The sequence below is a fragment of the Copidosoma floridanum genome, unplaced genomic scaffold (genome assembly GCF_036245765.1).
Source record: "Copidosoma floridanum isolate Cflo_tuat_1 unplaced genomic scaffold, Cflo_Japanese_pri ptg000004l, whole genome shotgun sequence".
Lineage (NCBI taxonomy): Eukaryota > Metazoa > Arthropoda > Insecta > Hymenoptera > Encyrtidae > Copidosoma > Copidosoma floridanum.
The window spans coordinates 20,908,386-20,927,450 of NW_028321881.1; the positions used below are offsets into that span (position 1 = coordinate 20,908,386).

Sequence of the window (19,065 nt, forward strand, 5' to 3'; positions counted from 1 at the left end):
CCGCCCACTAATTACTTTCCACCTGCGGACGGAAGGAAGCATTCTGGAACTTTCCGCCCTCAATGCTAAAAATTTCGTTCTCACCTCATGCACAAACATACAACAATCACCCCCTTTGGGAGAGCAAGTAACACTCGAATGTTGTTAAGCTCAGTATAAAAAAAAAGAGAAAATTGGAGTACACTTAATTTTAATAGGTCTTTAAGAATCTGATATTAAAAAAGTGAAAATTTTATTATTATTACGTATCCGAGCACGTGCATGCATAGAATACATATAGTTTAGTTAACTGTACTTATGTTACATATGATTTGCTCATTGTAAGAACTTCGATATTTGCTATGAAATATGTATTGATACATGGGTACGAATTATTGTTGGTCAAATTTAATGCTAAATGAAACGAAAAATTTTACAATACTGCGGCAAAAGAAGGTACTTTTGTACCGTTGTGCAGGACAAAAATTCCTTTTATTTAATATTGCTATTCTTGCATTTGATATGTCATCATGTATGTCCAATCAATTCTTGTTGAAATCTTTGTGTCCGACAAATAAAAATTTTTTTCAAATTTTTGCTACCATAATTATATAATGATTAACTCTATCTGACTGAGATTGAGAAAAAAAATAAGCACAGCTATTTTCTATTGTGAAGACATGACTTTTCATTTAATTCGTTTTTTTATAATTATTTAAAGTTTAATGTTAAAATTTATCCGTGCTGAACTAATTTCTACTGATTTGTAAATAAATATCAAGAATGTAGGTTTTAGTCACGTGATAATTATGTTTGTATCACATGATAGAGAATAGAAAATAAATCTGTTTAAAGGTAGGAAAAGTAGGATGTAGCTTTGCCTTCGAGATATCACTTATTATTTTTAGAAATATTACCATTTTTTATATCCGTACAACGTATATTTTTACACTTCAATACTTATTGTCTACTAGTGACATTATTTTTGGCCTGTTTGGCTTCCCTTTCAAGATACGACTGTTTGTCGAATTTCGAAAGGTTATACTGTAAAAAAATTTCTCCAAGATTTTGTAAACGTCCATATTAATTTTCCAAACATGACATGGTAAATAAATTTTTTTTGACTTGTTCTTTTCAAGATACAGTCGAAATTTGTGCGCCTTGATCATGTAGTTCCCCCTTAGGACACCCGTAAATATTGTTATTTTTACTTTTCCTTCGATGTACAGCATTTTTTCTTGTTTTCAGAGGTTGGGTTGTCGTATAATATATATTTAATACCTTATGCGCGTTTATTTACGTACATATATACATGTGAAAGGAAAAATATCAAAGGAAAACTATTTTTACTAAGTTTTTTTGAAGACTTTCAAAAGATCAAACGATGTTTTGGGTAAGATATTATTTACCTAATAGTAGCCACGTTGCGATTTTCACCATGCAACACTCGCTCGATCGCTCTTGTCACAGGGTAACTTCCTATATAAGGCACGCCTAAAGAAGTTTCACTTCCATAATTTATTATTCTGAGTAGTTCTAGGTACGCATTTGTATTGTACTTTTACAAAATTGAATTACTTTTTTGAAGTACAAAAAAATTCTGGATATACAAACTTTCAAATTAAGTATATTCAAATATATTTGCTTAGAAAGATGCCTTCCGTTTTAAAACATTTTTAACAAGACATAACATGTACGTTTTCGAAATAAGAGCTATATTGAATAGATCTAAACAGCTGATAGCTAATCCTTATCTAGTCATAGTTTTCTTTAAAAGTAAGATTCTGAATTTGCTACAAGCAATCAAAAATTACGTTAAAAAACAAACAATCAAGAAAAACAGCAAAAATTCTTTGAATGAATCTAATGACAGCGATGGTACACATAAATACAAAAAAAATAACAGCTTTTTTAAAAACCAAGACTGACTCTAGAGAGGTGCAAACAGTGCTACTATCCCAGGCACTCTTACGGGGGGGGGGGAGGCGAAAACAAACTACAAAACTGAAAAATTCACAAATCTTACTGATATATAAAGCAAAGTCACAAAAACCGTTGCAATCGCTAGCTGCCAAAATTATTTCAACTGTTCCTGCTAAAAATTTGCATACTGATTCATGACACTTTCTAGATGGTTTCTGTATAGTTCTTATCCCAAAAAAATTAATAACAATAGCAATAAATAAGCTCAGAGTTTTTAAAAAATACGGTAGCTTTTCACGTTATCTTAGTAGGATCCACCAGAGGGCATATAAATAAAATCGAAGCTATCTGCAATAGAAATAAGTGGGTCTGGTTACAACATCCTCGAGAAAATTGTCAATCATCATAATCGTTCACTGACAGCGCATCGAAAATAGGATTGTCGCACAGCTGAGCATCTGGGATACCGACAACACTCTCCTCCGATGGACGAGCAACTTACATCTAATTCCATCCCGAACCACCAAGGTAAATGAGTGCCACAAAAAGAGGCATTCTGAACGCTTACGCCTCCAGCGTAATACCAGGAGACATCAAGCCAGAGCATAATCTGTTCTAACAATTTGGGGTTTCATGGTCAGTCTTTCAACTGACCTGGTGCTGCCAGAGCAGATTCTGCTTCAACAGCAAACCAGGGAAAACAGTCCTGAGGAGTTCGGACAGCCTTATCAGCTGAAAATTTCCTCAGCCTCCTCTTAAGTAGTTTGTCTCTATGGCATACTCACTCAGAAGGCATTCTCCAGGTCCACTTTCCCAACCAATGGTAAACGGCTGTTTATCCTAGAAACGACCTGAACACGAGATATTCTTCTGCTGGTGGCGTACCTTCCTACAGCATGATCTCCGTACGCAAAGTAAGAGTCAAGCTACCCGGAGCTGGCTCTTCATCATCGAGAATAATAATATTGAATGACTGAAAGCATTACCACTGGCTTTTTTTAGGGCTATTATAAGTATTTAAGTTTCCTTGTTAACCATTAATCTCATAAATTTTTTTAGAGCTATCTAACATTAGACTACCTTGCAAACAAATATATTTTACAATCATTTCCTACAACGATTCGTTTACTTAAAGGCTACATAAAGCCAGCCACTTTTAAACCAACTTAGTCATACACTGGCAGACGTCACGAGCGGAGTTGTTACTTGCAAGGCTGCAACCCCGACTACCGACAACCCTGTATTACCCTCTCGACTTTAAGCATTCAACCAGGAATCACCTAAGAATAAAGAATCAGCTAAGTAGAAGATTAGCTTTTCACTATAACTCTGACAGTAATTACTTAAATTTTTTAGATTTTTAAATGGGTAAAACAATAAGCATTTGTATTTATTGCAGCAATAAAAAATGGAAACAGGAAGCTTCAGGACTTTGTTTCTCTGGTCATAAAGTTGTAAAATTTGAAAAACAATTTTTTAATTACATGTTTTTTGTCAGTTTTAAACTCTTGCAGTTTTGACAATAGCCTTTTTTATTTCATTACGGTGTTTGTTGAACGTGCCGTTCTGCTCCCAATTGTTTCCATGATTTCTTGAGGTTTAGTGCATAAGCACACGATCAGTAAGAGCTAATTTAGAAGTGACAATAAAAACTCCAAAGTCAGGTGTTAGTTTGAGCAACGTTTCGTTGGTCTTAACGCCAACCTCATCAGGCTCAGTCTATATTGTTAAGACGATCGTTAACGACAGAGTCTGTAACGATCGTCTTAACGATATAGACTGAGCCTGATGAGGTTGGCGTTAAGACCAACGAAACGTTGCTCAAACTAACACCTGACTTTGGAGTTTTTATTGTCACTTCTAAATTAGCTCTTACTGATCGTGTGCTTATGCACTAAACCTCAAGAAAGCCTTTTTTATATATTGTAACCAGAGAAAGTGCCAATAAACGGCCATTCAGAATCATTAATTATTTTATTTCATGGATAAGGAACGCACACTACTGTTTAGCACCGTTACCTTTTTTTTTATTTTTTACAGCTTATTATTTGACCAAATAAACTGCATGCATTCCGAACAAAAGTGTTTTTAATAATAAGTTTTTTATACCAAGAAATAACAAGAATAGATGTAAAATTTTTAACTGAAAAGGTTTTCCATTAGATATCAACACACTTCGATATTAAATTCAGTGAGTCTTGGGCGAAGCCAAGACGGAGGGCCACTAGTACTTTAATAATGTATTATTTTATTTACTCAAAATAAGAGTAGTATTATACTTTTTTGCCAGCCACACAATATTTTTTAATTCGGCATTGACACTGATGGCTCTTAAATATTATCCAGTGGTCTGGAAGACAGTGTAGCAAATGTGAGAGTTTCGTCTAACTAATTCCACCATATGAAGAGAAGACGCGTGCCCAAGTTTAGTTAACCAATCATTGAATTAGAACTGCATGTCTGAGGTATTTCTAAAATTTACAAGTGAAGAAGCCATCTGCATAGATATACTTTTTGTATAAACAGTCCTAAACATGGCAGCCTTTCTGACACGCTGTCTCTGGACCACAGTGAAGGTGGGGTTACATCAAGATCCTACAAGTTTTGGTTTGCCTCTAGCCATTGAATTAAAACTGATGAAAATTTTTCTTTTTAATTTATCTGTAACAGCAAAATATTTTTTAACTAGTATTAAAAAAATTAATCATCAACTCTTGGACTGTGGCTCTGCGACCATACTTTTTTTTTTTTCTGCCTAATGAGCACTTCTGAATTTTTCAGTTTTTATATGAAAATAAAAAAAACAGGTGTGGGTTTCAGGACCCCTGACAGATGTAAAACATTAAAGAATATGTTATTGAAGTCGGTAGTATTTGATTGTCTGTGATGAAAATAGTAGTTTTCGTCAGATAAGTGCCATCGTCTCTAGGGCTATTTTGTGGCCTGAGGGATCTGCGAAACAGGGCCTGAGGGACGTAAAGCAGCCACGGAGCAATGCCGCTTATGTCACGAATCCTATTTTTTCTACCAAGCGCACACTATCGTCTCTCTAAAAACGTGCGAGGTAGAAAAAGTATTTTTTTTTTTACTCTAAATAATCTTCATTTTATATTTTTATATTAAAAAGACAGTTTATTTATGAATATGTATTTTTATCAGTGAATATTACAGATTAGGAAAAAGTAAATCATGTTTCTTTTTTTTTTTTTTTTACATATATACAACGAGAACGAGAAAGAACAATAATACGCGGCGAAGAAAATATATAAGAGTATGTATACTGCTATCTACCTACACATAGGTTCATACATTAGTTTAACAAACGTTCGTGGTGTATTACAGTCTTTGTCACTCTGTCTCTTTTCAGATATCTTTTGACTGTGCTTACTTGCGCACGTGCGCGAATTTTATTGGCTCTTTACTAAAGACGGGTTAAGATGGAGTTTAAATAAACACAATGAAAAGACCCTGGGAAAACTTTGCATTCTGGTCAAGTATTGATAGTTTAAAATAATCCTGTTCACAAAGACGAAATTTTCAAAAAATGATAAAAAAATGATACTAGTCTAATATAAGTTCATCATTTTCTACAAGCTCAAAATATTAAAAAAAAGCAATGAAAAAGGCCTACCTGTATGAGTACAATAGAGAGAGAAAGAGAGAGAGAAAGCGGTGAGTACGACAGTAGACGATCAATGGCTCTCTCTATCTCACTTACTGTTATAGGAGTACGGCCAAAATGCCTTTTTCATTTTTTTCTCATTATTTTGCGCTTGTCGAAATAAAATTAGAATTGCTTATTGATAGAAACTTTTTCGCCCTACATGCTGGTATTTTTATTTTTTCTGTACATCAAACCGTTAAAAGATATAAGCAAAACAAACTTCAAAATTCAATTTTACACAATTTTCTCATAAATAGACCACTTAAAAATAATTATAACTATTTTTTTTGAAATCAGCAGACTGAATTATATATAATATAAAAAATGCCCAATTATCGATCAATTTTCTAATGCAGAAGTTTCTCGGTTGGTATCCATATGTGACAAGAACAGAATTCAGATCGGCGTGCTGCGTAGCGCAATCAGTAAGATCCCTGAATACGAATCCAAAGGATGTGGGCTCGATTCTCAGAGTCAATAAAATTTGAAAATTTTATTTACACATATATATTACATAGAATACATATGTAGACGCATGTATGTGCTACATGTATATAGCACACACATACGTCATATGTATATATGTAACTATATATGTTATGTATACATATATATATATATATATATATATATATATATGATATTTCATTATTATATACTCTTCTATATAGCTATATGTAAGGTTATTACACTTTACAAACGAGAGAGGGGCGGCAGTAAGCGCTTTGAGAAAGAGACAGAGAGCCAAGCCGATCCGAGCCGACCCAAGTTAAACTGGAGATCGTTTTTTAAGATCATTTGGCAAGTTTCTAAGGCATAAGGATTTTTGAAAGTATCTTATTAATTTTTTCATAAAAAAAAAAAAAAAAACTTTATAACTTATAAGGGTGATGCAGAGCAATAAAATTTTTTTTTTTTAAATAAGGTAAGTAATCGATAAAAGCTTACTTTTATTCATTCTACAATCAACATTTTGTAATTAAAATTAAAAGAGTACTTCCAATCAATATAATAAGTATAACTGCTATATCTAATAAATTTGAAAGACAAAATATGGAAAATCAATGTTTAGAGAGTTTTAAGCTGATTCATTAAGAGCGGTATTTTTAATCAATACGCATTTTAAACGATTTTTATGGATAACTCGAGTATGTATTTGAAAATCCAAAGATTATGATTATTGTATAGTTAAATAAACACATAACTTAGTTATTTCTTAAAAATAGAAAAAAAACCTTTGTAAATTAATAAAAACTATGTATGAGCTTAAAACATTACCTTTTTTTAAATCCATACTGTAAGTTACAAGTAGATGTAACCACAAGGTATGAGTCAGGAATGTAAATACAAGCCAAAAAATATAATATGTGCACGCAGACAAATATTCATGTGTAATTGGATGAATGTGCTACTTTACTGGTAACACCCATGTTTGATGTTATTGTAATAAAGGTACGTTTTCTTGTACCTTCATTCATTTTTTTTTCCCTTCCGATAGATGTTTATAATTTATTGGCAGTTTAAAAAAGTATGAATGTGACATTCATATCCTTAGAAATCATATTATTATTATTATTATAAATTTACAGAAGAATTAGTATTCAAAATATATTTATTTTAACGCATCAGAGTAAAGTATTTCTAACGTAGTATACGTATTTTAATGAACCATAAAAAAAACTTAAACAGAATGATTGGTTGCATTAAAAAAAAAGAATTTTTTTTTTAAATCTGCCGACTCAATCCATCTCAAAATTTCAAAGCGATTCATAACCAGCGTACGACTTAACTGCCTTAGCTATCGTCACTTCGGATAGGATAGATTTTTAAGTCATATATGTTTATTGTTAACCTTTCGAGCTTGTCCTAGAGTTCATAGCAATTGTAGTGAGGAAAAAAATAAATTGGTGTCTATCGTATCGAAGAGTGCGTGCCTACAAAAAAAGAAGTGAATTTGCATAGAAACAAGCATACAGGCGCATACTTAAAGACACGTGGAAGGAGTATACCGAATGTGCTCTTATGAAGAGGGGAGTAGAAATGTCAATTATAACTACATCGCTGATCACACAGCCAAAGTAAGCGATGACACAAGCCTTTCTCTCTATAAACTTTAACTGTAACTAAGTATATGATATTCAACTGACTCCTGCTATAATACTATCTATCAATCTTATTTGTGTGTCGAAGGCTTTTATTAAACCTTTATTTTTTTAAGACGAAGCTTCTTATGTAGGGCCCTTACTTACCGGAGATAGGGGAAAGCGTCACACTTTTTTTCGCCCCCTTCATTCCTGTTCGTCCCCCCACCAACGCATGCTCTCTCAACAGTGAAAGTAATAAATATATAATATACGGTATCAGGCATGCGCGCGCTCTCCCTCTCTTTCTTTTTCTCAGCATCACCAAATGGCGCGAAAATTTAAAAGTAAAATTAGATAAGAAACTCAAAAATAAAAAATTGAGGTACAAATTTTCAAGATAACATATGTAACAGCAAAATATCGAAAAACCCCGATCAGAAATTTTCTACGTAAGCACTCTAGCTAGCATACATTGGTACTCGTGTGGCCAATCCGTTGCGTTAGATGGTGGCGTGATATTATGGGAAAAGAGCTCGGCCCTATCTAGACATTCTAGTTAGTGAGCTTCAAGGGAGTGAGCAGCAAAATGTGGGGCAATAGCTGATTGGCTGTCACGACCCATAAGGTTAATACAGGATTCCATTCGTTGTTTGGTGCAAAGTATATGTATAGATATACACACCTTGTGTAGATTTTTCAACAAATGGCGGTGGTTCTGCTGCTCACTTCTTTGAAGCTCACTAATCCTAGATTGTCTACATATGTATACATAGTAATTGTATATACCTATAGAGGTACACTTAACAGAAAAATTTTCCATAGAATTTTCAGAACTTTTCGAAATTTAAAGAAAACAGCTATTGATTAAACAAATTAAATCATTTATTATGACTGATATCAAACTATTGAAGGAGTCATCGTGCAAAGTTTTAATCCATGTTACAATACTTTTTACAGATTTTAGCATCAATATGTATAAAATCCTTTTAAAAATCACTTATGAGGTTAGTATTCTGCTGTGTACACCTATTTTATTCAAGGTATCTGTAATGTTGTTTGCCTACAAAAAAACAAATTTACTAGGCAACGTTATTAAAGACATTGCCCTGTTGATGCAAATAATAACGAAACTACTTGAAACTATGGTAGATTAGACTATTCTGAAGTTATTTAAGATTACAAATTTTTTTTTTTTTGTAAAACAAGACGGTAAACGTACGTGTGATAAATTTTTATAAATATAAAAAAACAAATGAGCATTAATAAATTTTGTATTTTTTGAATGAAATAACATTAAATTGATAAAAGTTATGTAATTTGAAAAAACAGCTTATTTATAAGAACCTAACAGGCAGAATCAGACAGTATGCTGGTGTGCTGTCCATGTTTACATAGGTATAACTATACTTATCAAGCACAGCTGTTTTGAGCCATTGGCTGCGCTTTTTCTTTCTACTATTTATACAACTGTATGGTGGTGTAGTAAAGAGGCGTTGGAGCTGGCTAGCAAGCCGTTGCGTCTCGCACGAGTTCGTAGCCGTTTGCTATTTTTTGATTGGGTATCGTGACACGACGAAAGACTGTAGTACTAGCCATTATAGTCCTGTATATCACTGCTGCTGCTGCCTCTTTATCTTACAGCCATCATCTGCCTGCGTGCCACGTTTTTGCTAGTCTTTCATCCCCACTGTTGCTGTGGCTGATTGTGCTGCGTGTCTCCGCATTTCCAATACACTCGGTTATCTTAGCGATCCGGGGTACAACCGATTTATTTCGCTTGCCCATAAAAGAAGAGTGTCATCGGTAGCCGGGATGCCCAGCTGCACGGCTAACAGCTCTGTTCTTGGTGTATTGCCAATGAACGACTACGATAATCGACAATTCGATGGGATATCTTATAACCACTTTTCACTATCTTTGATAGCGGGTGACTTCAATTTTACCTCAACGCAACTTAGTGGATCTTACTGAACTAAACTGCAAAGCTGGCTTATTTTAGCAAAACTTTTAGCTTATTTATAGCTATTGTTATTAACTTGTTCAAGAAAACAACTAGGCAAAAACCATCTCGGAATTATTAAGAATCAGTGTGCAAAATTTCAGCAAAATCGGTTCAGTAGTTTTTGCGAGCGATTACAAAGGTTTTAGTGACTTTGCTTCATTTATTAGTAAGATTTAACAGTAAATCAATACAAAAGCCAACAAATTATAGACATAAAAGCAAGCTCTTAGATCAAATTGATTACAGACACTGAAGGAAATTATTGAACGTAACAACATTCGTTCGCACACAAGTGAAACAGTCAAAAGCATCCACTTTATACGAAGTTGTCAATTTATAGCACAGCACACATATTTACACAGTTACATGATGCGGTCAATGTATCGAAGTTAATAGATGTGGTCAGTAATGTATATTATAGAAAAAACTTTTATAAGTGTAACTCAATGTGTATAAGTCCTCTTTTTTAGTTATATTATTGTCATCACTATACGGTCCATTTTAGAAATTGTTTGTTTACAATTTGGCTTATTATTTAATATTCTAATGTCACCCTATTTGAAAGTATGATTGTTTGGGATTTGATATACAGATACCACAGAATCGGTTTTACAGTTATTTTTATGTTCTCTTCTCCTCTCTTCAAATGCTTTTTTTGTTTCACCTGTATATTTTGCCGGACAGTTGTTGCATGAAATTCGATACACCATGTTGGTGCTTTCTAAATTTTTTTTGTTACCTTTCCTAATTGTACAATGTAATTTAATTTTTTCGTTATTTCGGGAATAGTACTTTTTTGGAATTGTTTTAAATATTGGTTGGTTTCGTCTAAAATGTTAGGGAAATATAGCAAACTTATAATATTGTTATTTTGGCATGTTTCAAATGTACGGTTTAAAGATTCTTTAGTATTAATATTCTTTTCTTTATGTATTGATTGATGAAATGCGTGGGATATTTGTTTCCGTGCAACATCTGTCTTATAGTCTTAATACAATTACTATGGAACAAACGCTCTGACAATTTTATAGCCCTGTCTACTAAGTTGTATATAATATTCATCTTCTCTTGTATTGTATTGGCTGACGTAAAATTTAAAAGTCTGTTTCCACATGTTTCTTTATGGAACCAAAGTATTTTTAACCTATTACTTTGTTTAAATAATATGAATTCTAGAAATGCAATCCAGCAATTGGTTTTTATTTTATTAGTCAATAGTAAATATTTAACATAATTATTAAAGGTATGAAGAACAATTTTAATAGTGTCTTTTCATATACTAGCTATAAAATCATCCACACACGTAAAAAAGAAAAGCGGCTCTATACCGTATTTGTTTTGTAAGACTCCCCAACAAAAATTAACCGAATCGTTGAGCACAAAATTCGCAAAAAGAAGACAGACCGGTGACTCCATGGGTGTGCAAAATGTCTGATGGTAAATTTTATTGTCGGAGGTGTACAACGTATTTTCAAATATAAATTTTGTTATATTAATGATTCTTGTAAAAGGAATTTTTGAGCTTTCAAAAGATTTAGAATTTGACTTACAAAATTCATAAATAACTGGAAATTCGAGAGAATCTATTAGAAAAACTGTTAGTACAACAGTGTCGTCTTCTATACGTAATAAGAATCATATACAGAAAAAAAAGTTACAAAAAATAAAAATAAAACAGACAAAACAATTTTTGAAAAATAATCAACATTTGATCGTTTGAAGCGCAGCTAAAGGTAACGTCTGTTGCGAATTCCAGTTTTGGGCCTCTACTTTTCGTATCGATGCTTCAACTTAGTCAAGCAAAAAATGGTAGAGTCTGAATCGTTAAACACTCTTTTAGTTGAAGTCTGTCTGTGATCTACTTCAAAAGCCTCTCTGTCTTTTATGGACGCTTACTACTCTGTATCGAACTATACCAGAAATTAACAAATGTTATTGGTTTGTTAATATTTACCAGAATCAACAGACTTATTTACCAACCAATTCTCAAGCGTTAAGTGAAATCCAAGACCTACTACCATGTTAAAGCTTATCACTTCCTCACTCTTTTAGTTTACATAGTCTAAGGCCATTTCTTCAAAATTTTATTATTAGAGTTGGTGTTCGTATTAGTTGGGCACTACTAGTCTTAGACATTAAGCGTCATATAATTTTGTCTAACAGAAATTACTTGACTTTTCTTCTAATTGAATATTATCACAGGCTTACGCTTCATGAGGGCGTCTAATTGACGCTAGTCACAATCCGCAATGAGTTTTGGATCTTACGCAGACGTCAAGTTGTTAGTGCCGTAACTTCACGTTTTCTACCTTGCAAAAAATACATGTCTAATACTGAGTCTCAACTCGTGAGCGATTTACCTAGCTCATGCGATGTCTCTTGTCTACCCTTTCAAAAAGCTGGTGTGGACCACACGGGACCCTTTCCGATACTTATGACCAAACATCGTGGAAAGGGTACTCTGGAAGGTTATATGACAGTTTTTATTTGTCTGGTCACCAGGATAATTTATTTAAAGTTAATTAAAGATTCCTCCACTGAAGCTTTTATTGCTGTCTTTCACACGATTTTTTCCAGACGTGATCAATTCACTGATGTATACAGTGATCAAGGTACTACCTTTGCTGGGTCAAGCTATAAGCTAAGGAAAACATGGCGTGACAGAGATAGTTAGTCTTCCTTCTTTCATGATATAAAAGATTTTGGTACTCGTTGGCACTTGAACCCCTGCAACCCTTCATTTTGAGGGGTTGTGGAAAGTGACGGTAGAATCGACAAACTTTCACTTGAAACGTGTTAAAGGTGAGTAAATATTGACATTCTTTGAATTTTCTACTGTTTTATGTCGGATAGAAGCCTGCTTAAGTTTTAGGCCATTAGTTCATCTTTACGACGACCCTGATGATTTAAGTCCTTTGACTTCTGCTCATTATTTGATATAAAGACCTCCGTATCTCGTTCCAGTGCATAAGTAAACATACCACCCCTAAACCGTTGAAAGCTTATAACTCAGGCCCATCAAACCTTTTGAAAAAGATGTTTCAGAGAAAATTTTTTTTGTGCATTACTAATAAATATTGGTGTAAATGAACATGCAGTTCACGTTTAACTAAACAGTAGATTCAATATCTTTATTTTGTTTTATCTACTTGCGTTAAAACTATAGTAGATGAATCCAAGAAGAACGGAGTTTTTTATTTTTTTTAATTTATAGTGACTGTTTCACATCACTACAATAACCTCTATTTAATTAATCTGAGGAGTTTGTTGAAAATTAACAGTGACTAATTAAATTTTAATCTCAGGGCTTATATTGACACGAGTTGACTGCATTCATCGTGAGCACACTCGCATGTACTCCATACACTTTAGTAGCACACTATACTCTATAGATGTGAAGCTCTTGCAGCTCGCTGTTGCTAAAGTCAGTCCACTTCACTCGCTCATACAACCTAATAGTCTTGAGTTACTACCGTGCGTAGTTATGTATTTACATCATTTACAATACTCAACATAATTAAAATCTAATGAGTTGAGTAAATATTGAGAGTAATTACCTGTTGTAACGTAAAATTTAAGTGCTTCATTATAAAGTATTTGTAATTTACTTGTAAAAAAAGTTTAAGTGTTGTTTCAACCATTCCCTGTTCATCTCCTTTTGAATCCATTACTATATCCTCTGCTCGGAATCCCAACGTATGGCACACAATAAATTTTACACTCCAATGATTTAATTTCGCCCATACACACATACCCCAGTGGGGCTTCAGCCACCTGCGTGCATTGCACACCAATCCCCCAATACTTTGTATAATACGCAATATAAGGCCTTGAGCTTTTTATCTTAATAATAAATTCAATTCAATTTAATTCTATCTCAAAATAAAAGTTGTAAGATTTATCATAACTACTTTATTTTTAGTCTTAAATTATAAGGCATGACATTTTATACTTTAAAAAGTAACGTATATTGCATATAAATATTTTCATGAAAAGCAATGTACGTTTGGTAACAGACATTCGATAAAGAAATTTTGTTGACATTTATGATGTTTTTGTGACAATTAAATACAAAAATTTTGATTTCAATGATGGTATTGAAAGTAATTTAAGTAATATCAATTTAACGCTTTTTTCTGGTAATATTGATAGCAGAAGTTATGACTGATAGTAACATAAGAATGTTAGAATTGAGGAAAAACTAAAGAAAAGTATGAACAAAAGTTATTTTAATTTTAAAAAAAAGTTGAAAGATAATGTTCATATAACAATTTCTTATAAAAAACAAAAAAAACTGTAGTGTCCCAAATAGTAAAATAAGATAAAAAAATAATAGTTTGGAAAAAATTGTGTCAACAAATAAAACGGATATAAATAAAAATATTATCCTTAAAAAAAAGAATTTATAAGAACAAGCTATTTTTACAAACTTTTTCTCCAAAAGTTAAGTCATCATACATATACTAATATGGCTTCACCCCCCTACCCACTCCGCGCGCCAACCCCTTACTAATCTATTTTAAAAGGAGAGTCTTTAAATTTTATCTGCCAGTGGGAAGAGGTTGGTGCCCAGAATTTCGTGAGGAAGAAGAGTTTTTGATCTACATCGTTAAACATTAGTTATATATTTATCAGTAAATTTCCACACCACCCAGAAGGTACTATTGTGGTGCGTTAAGAGTTTTTTTTAGAACTCTCCGTGATGTTTAGAGAAAAAAGGTATACATTATTTTTTTAATGATTAAATTCTAAACAACGAAAAGTCGTAATCACTTCAATCACATATAAATTATTTAAATTTTATATAACATATACTTTATATTATTTTTGTGACTATTATGCATTCTATATTTTATTAATTAATGTAAGTGGTTAGAAAGAATTTTTCATTTTCAGATTCGATGACAAATATGAAAATAATTTCTTCACAGTGTTTCACACTGTGAATTGGAACAATCGTTTGTACTTTGTACTATTAAAATTTAATTTAAAATTAAACTAAGTATTTTTAAAATTTTTTAAAATGAACAATATAAAAGTTAGCGTAAAAGGGGACGGAAATTGTTTATTCAGAACTTTTTCTGATTTTCTGTGTAGTGACGAAGATTTTCAATTGAGAGCTCGTTCTTTAGTAATCAATAATGTTGTAAATAAATGGCAAAATTATTATAAATTTATAGTAGGAAACGATTATTATCAAAATGTGAAAAGTAGTGATAAATATATTAACATAATGTCAAAAAATGAGACTTATAGTACAAGTATTAAAATTAAAAGCTTCTCAAATTTATTACATGTTTACTATATAGTTAATTTCTCGAACAACGATATTCAAACATATGGAAATTTAAATAGTAATCTTACACTAAAAAGTAATCTTAAAGGAAAAATATAATAAAAAATATTGCAATTAGTCGATTAAACATTGTATCTCCAAAAGATCATGAAAGATTTTTTTTAAAACTTTTATTAAATAAAGTAACTGGTTCGACATTGTTCAAAGACATTAGAACATATGAAGGAATAACTTATGAAACTTTTAAAGATACTACAATTGCAATGGGTTTAATAGACCATGATGAAAAAATCGATGATATTTTTGAAGAAGCAACTGCTGTTATGTTTCCATATCAATTAGGACAATTTATTGCTTGGTTTTTAATTTCACAAACGTTCAAGGTGATAAAATATGGAATAAATACAAAGAATTTTTTAAGAAGGGTTTGCTTAATAATAAAGATAGTTTAGCTCTTTTACATATTAACCAAATTTTAGAATCAGAAGATAAATAACGTGGATGCTTTAATTTACCTTCACCAAAAAAAATGGAGAGTAAAAAAGAAGATATAGATGATGAAATACGTTTCAGCAAAGAAACGTTTAACTTGATGTATAAAAGTTTGAATAATGACCAGAAAAATATATTTCATATTTCCGAACAAAAAAATAACATCTTTTTTATAAATGGTTCTCGAGGGTCAGGAAAAACTTATTAATATAAAACGTTAATTTTTTTTTTATTTCTCAAAATAAAAAAATTATGTCAATGGCATAGACTAGCATAGCATCAATTTTGCTTCCAAAGGGGATGACCAGTCATTAAACTTTTGGACTTTCTTTAGATCTTAATAATATAGAGAGTGCATTTTTAGAATTCGAGTCAGATAAAAAAAAATTAAGGGAAGTTGATTTAATTATTTGGGATAAGGCCTTAATGATTCAAAAAAGAGCATTGGAAATAGTAGACAGAACGTTAAGAGATTTATGTAATAGTGAAAAATATTTTGGAAGTATGTGAATTATTTTAGGAGGTGATTTTCGTCAGATTCTCCCAGTGATAAAAAAAGGTAATAGAAAAATTATACTTGAACAAACTATTAAATCTTCATTCTTATGGAACTCATTCTAAATTTTAAAATTAGAAATCAATACTTGTTCTAACAATAAAGGAATTTTAAAATTATTATTAAAAATTGGGAAAGGGAAATAAAAACTTTTAACATTTCTGAAAATTGGATCTCAAGTGATGAATGTTCTCAAATATTTTCTAATATCTACAATTGTTTGATGAATAGTTTTATACTTACATCGTATAACGAGAACACCTCTCATTTGAATAATAAAATTCTATAAAAATAAATGAAGAAATTAAAACTTACTATAGTATAGATAACGCAACTTATAAAGGGGTTGATAAATCAGACGATAAAATTTAATTGAATTTTCCGGAGCAAATGTTGAACAATATTTGTGAAGGATTACCACCTTATGAACTAAATCTAAAAGCTGGTACAATAGTGATGTTACTGAGAAATTTAAGTATATCAGATGGACTCTGTAATGGAACACGTTTACGAATCACAAAATTATTACAGTATAAAATAGAAGGAGAAATAATAACTGGAGACAAAATTGGAAATAGGGTCTTCATTCCAAGAATAACGTCAGACACAGATTACTCCTTAACATTACCGTTTATTTTGTATCGTAAACAATTTCCAATCGTTGTGGCATTTGCTATGACAATAAACAAATTCCAAGGTCAAATTTTCGATAATGTAGGTTTGTGTTTAAAAAGACTCTTATCTTCTCATTGTCAATGATATGTGGCTTTATAAAAATGCTAAGATAAAAATAATTTATTCATTTAAGTAGAAAGTCAAAAAAATACAGAAATAGAAAATATTGTTTGGAAAGAGATTTTTACATAATTTATAGACTTTACTTGATGATTTTTCTAGATAAATCAGCAACATTTAGGGTAATAATTGAAAGTCACTTATTGATGTTTTATCATTTAATAAGTATACATGACATGATGTATGAAAAATGGTGTGGGGGGTCTGTGGAGGGACAGGCAAAATTGTGTTGGGGGCTGTGGGGGGTCTAAAGAAAAAGTTAGAAAATGTCAAATTATTGATGAAAACGTCGAATTTCAGCTTATTTGTGGGAGGGCTGTGGAGGGTATGTGGGGGGCTGTGGGGGGGATATGTAGAGTGCCGCACATAAATAACTATATAATATAGGGATATATATATATAACTGACTATAAAAAGGATTATCAGAATCTGTTATAATAGATATAGGTATCATTTTATCATGCATCTCATGGCAAATAAAACAGTTTTTCTTTTCTTTTGTTACATGATATAAGTATTCTAAGTATTTTTATTTACCACACTGGTGACATTATTTCCTTATCTTTCTTGATTCTTGGATTGGTTTTTCCTCTGAACTTTCAGATGTAATAAAAAGATTTTCATTTCTATTGACACATTTTTTCTTTTGTCATACTTTTGAAATAAAGTACTGTGTAGTTTTATTCCTGTTACCATCAGCTTACAATAAAGTAGACAGTTTCTTTATATGTGTCTGAAAAGTTACTTTGGAGAAGCATGTTGCTTATATTCTCTTATTGGGTTATCAAACTGGCCATAAATTTCTGTCACCTCCAACTCATAATTATGTATATTTTGATAAGCTTCATAAAGCTTCTCTTTCCCACTGACATATAAGTCACGCTATTTTCAATCTTTGTGTCTTTTGTAAACGTTTTTTGTTACCTTTTCATATACACTACTAGCATTAAATAGTTATTATCAATGTGGTTCACAATAATCTTCCTTACTATTGTTTTTCTTTGAACTGTTTTATATATTACCATTAATATTTGAAGATTATTTTTGTTTTGGATCAATTACATAAATTAATATTTTCCAACTTAATTCTGTTGAAATTTCTTAAAGCTTATGTCATAACAACATAAAGTAGGATTTAGTAATACTTTCTTTGACTGCTATTCTTATATAATATTATAGTGTTTTGAAAGCTTCAAATCGTTTGATTTAGTTTATTAAATAATTCAAGATTCAAAGCTAAATTAATAAAAGGGTATATAACACAGCTCTAACACCAGAGTTCCTTCGCGTGAATTTTCGTAGCGTGTATACGCAGCCATTAAGAGGGTCAATACAATCTTCCAGTGCGGTGGTGAAGTTGGGTCAGGAGTGTGGGAAGCTCACGGTATTACCAACAGAACGTAATACAATTTATTCCTATGGCATAAATTCATAAATCGTATAAACCTTACTAAAGTTTTTATTTTTATTTTAATAAATCCTGATTTTCTCTCTAATTAGTATGGATACAGATAAAAATCAAAGGTTTATACGAATCCGTAGTTTAAAGTATCGGAATGTATTTTTTTTCGATTTCTTTAACCTTTATTAAAGTATGTTATTTTTAAGTCATACAAATTTTCCCATAACAGCCCGTGCTAACTAGTTTATTTTTTATTTTTTAACATCTTAATAACTATATGGCTGAGAAGACCCACAAATGTACGTTAATTTTTAGAACACATAGAATGAATCAAAAACTAAATTAGAGCTGTCAACCATTGTCGATGATATGTAGCAAAGCTCCTTGCATTGTGGCGAAGGGGGGTCCTATGCACCCTCTGCCATTAAATAAATATTACAACTATCAAACCTCCTTGAGTTGCTGTAAGTGTGTATGGAGGATCTTGGTTAACACCTTCACTGACTTTTAGTGTTGAAAGGGTGTGAAAGAGTTTTCTTAAGCTAGTTTATTTATTCTTGTTTTATTTTAAAAGAATAACCAAATTTTTTATATACTTGAAAAAATTTATTTTGAGCTATTGAAAAATTTTTCTTCATCATAATAAATTTTTAATACTTACAATTGATAATGATAAGCTACAGTTGAAATAAATCATAGAATATTTATTTTATTTTAATGTTACAGCTTTCGTGAAAAAGTTGATGTCCTAGAGTCAGTACTGTTGTCACATATACAATCGTAAGTTACTACTTTTATTCTTGAACCTTAAAATTTACGTAGAATTTTGCTGCTCGCTTAAACTAAATTAAAGTAAAATATGGTATTCTCAT

At 31.6% G+C, this 19,065-nt stretch overlaps 1 protein-coding gene across 1 annotated transcript in view; it reads left to right on the forward strand.

Moving 5' to 3' along the window:
• The window catches only part of LOC106645715 (myosin alkali light chain 1), a 90,906-nt gene that overhangs the window by 71,393 nt on the left and 448 nt on the right, over positions 1 to 19,065 (forward strand). Inside the window, exon 5 of the mRNA XM_089597681.1 lies at positions 18,920 to 18,973. Coding sequence (XP_089453807.1) covers positions 18,920 to 18,945 — 26 coding nt within the window. The 3' untranslated portion in view covers positions 18,946 to 18,973. The remainder of the gene's footprint in view (positions 1 to 18,919; positions 18,974 to 19,065) is intronic.